We start from the raw sequence: 574 nt of genomic DNA, 5'->3' as shown, positions 1-574 counted from the left end.
CCTGCCTTGTCAGCCCCCTCCCCATCCTGAGCCGCACCTCACACGCCAGCTCTTGCACCTTCACGAGAAGGCCTGAAGAGCCGAGCTCTCTCATGAGATACCACACAAAAACCAAAGGTGTAACGGCACGTCAAGGCTGTTGGGCCAGTAGGGACTGTTATGGGACACTCTTGGTCATCGCCACCTACCCCAGTAGCAGCTGGTCCTTTGGATCTTGGGACACGTACACAAAGTCCCTGCAGAGGAGAAATGCTCTTAGTAATGGGAAGAGGAGGAGGAGGACAGGAGGAAGAAGAAAGAAAGACACAGAACTGCTGGAGAGAGCCCAGCGGAGGACAACAAAGGTGACTGGGGGACTGGAGCATCTCTGCTGAGGAGAGGTCGAGAGAGCCGGGACTGTTCAGCCTGGAGAAGAGGAGGCTGAGAGGAGACCTTGGCCATGTCTGTCAAGAGCTGAAGGGTGGGTGCGGGGAGGATGGAGCCGACTCTTTTCAGTGGTGCCCGGTGACAGGACAAGGGGCAGCGGGCACAAGCTGGAACACAGGGAGTTCCATCTGAATATGAAGAAAAACTT

The 574-nt window shown here is 56.1% G+C and overlaps 1 protein-coding gene across 1 annotated transcript in view; it reads right to left on the bottom strand.

The window, feature by feature from the left end:
* The window catches only part of HADHB (hydroxyacyl-CoA dehydrogenase/3-ketoacyl-CoA thiolase/enoyl-CoA hydratase (trifunctional protein), beta subunit), a gene marked incomplete at both ends in the record, with an annotated part of 6185 nt that overhangs the window by 1954 nt on the left and 3657 nt on the right, over positions 1–574 (bottom strand). Inside the window, one exon of the mRNA XM_009875266.1 lies at positions 189–236. Within this exon, the coding sequence (XP_009873568.1) occupies positions 189–236 (48 nt within the window). The remainder of the gene's footprint in view (positions 1–188; positions 237–574) is intronic.

The sequence above is a fragment of the Apaloderma vittatum genome, unplaced genomic scaffold (assembly GCF_000703405.1).
Source record: "Apaloderma vittatum isolate BGI_N311 unplaced genomic scaffold, ASM70340v1 scaffold26008, whole genome shotgun sequence".
NCBI lineage: Eukaryota > Metazoa > Chordata > Aves > Trogoniformes > Trogonidae > Apaloderma > Apaloderma vittatum.
The sequence above is the reverse complement of the archived record's forward strand: the minus strand, read 5'-3'. Positions and strand labels throughout refer to the sequence as shown.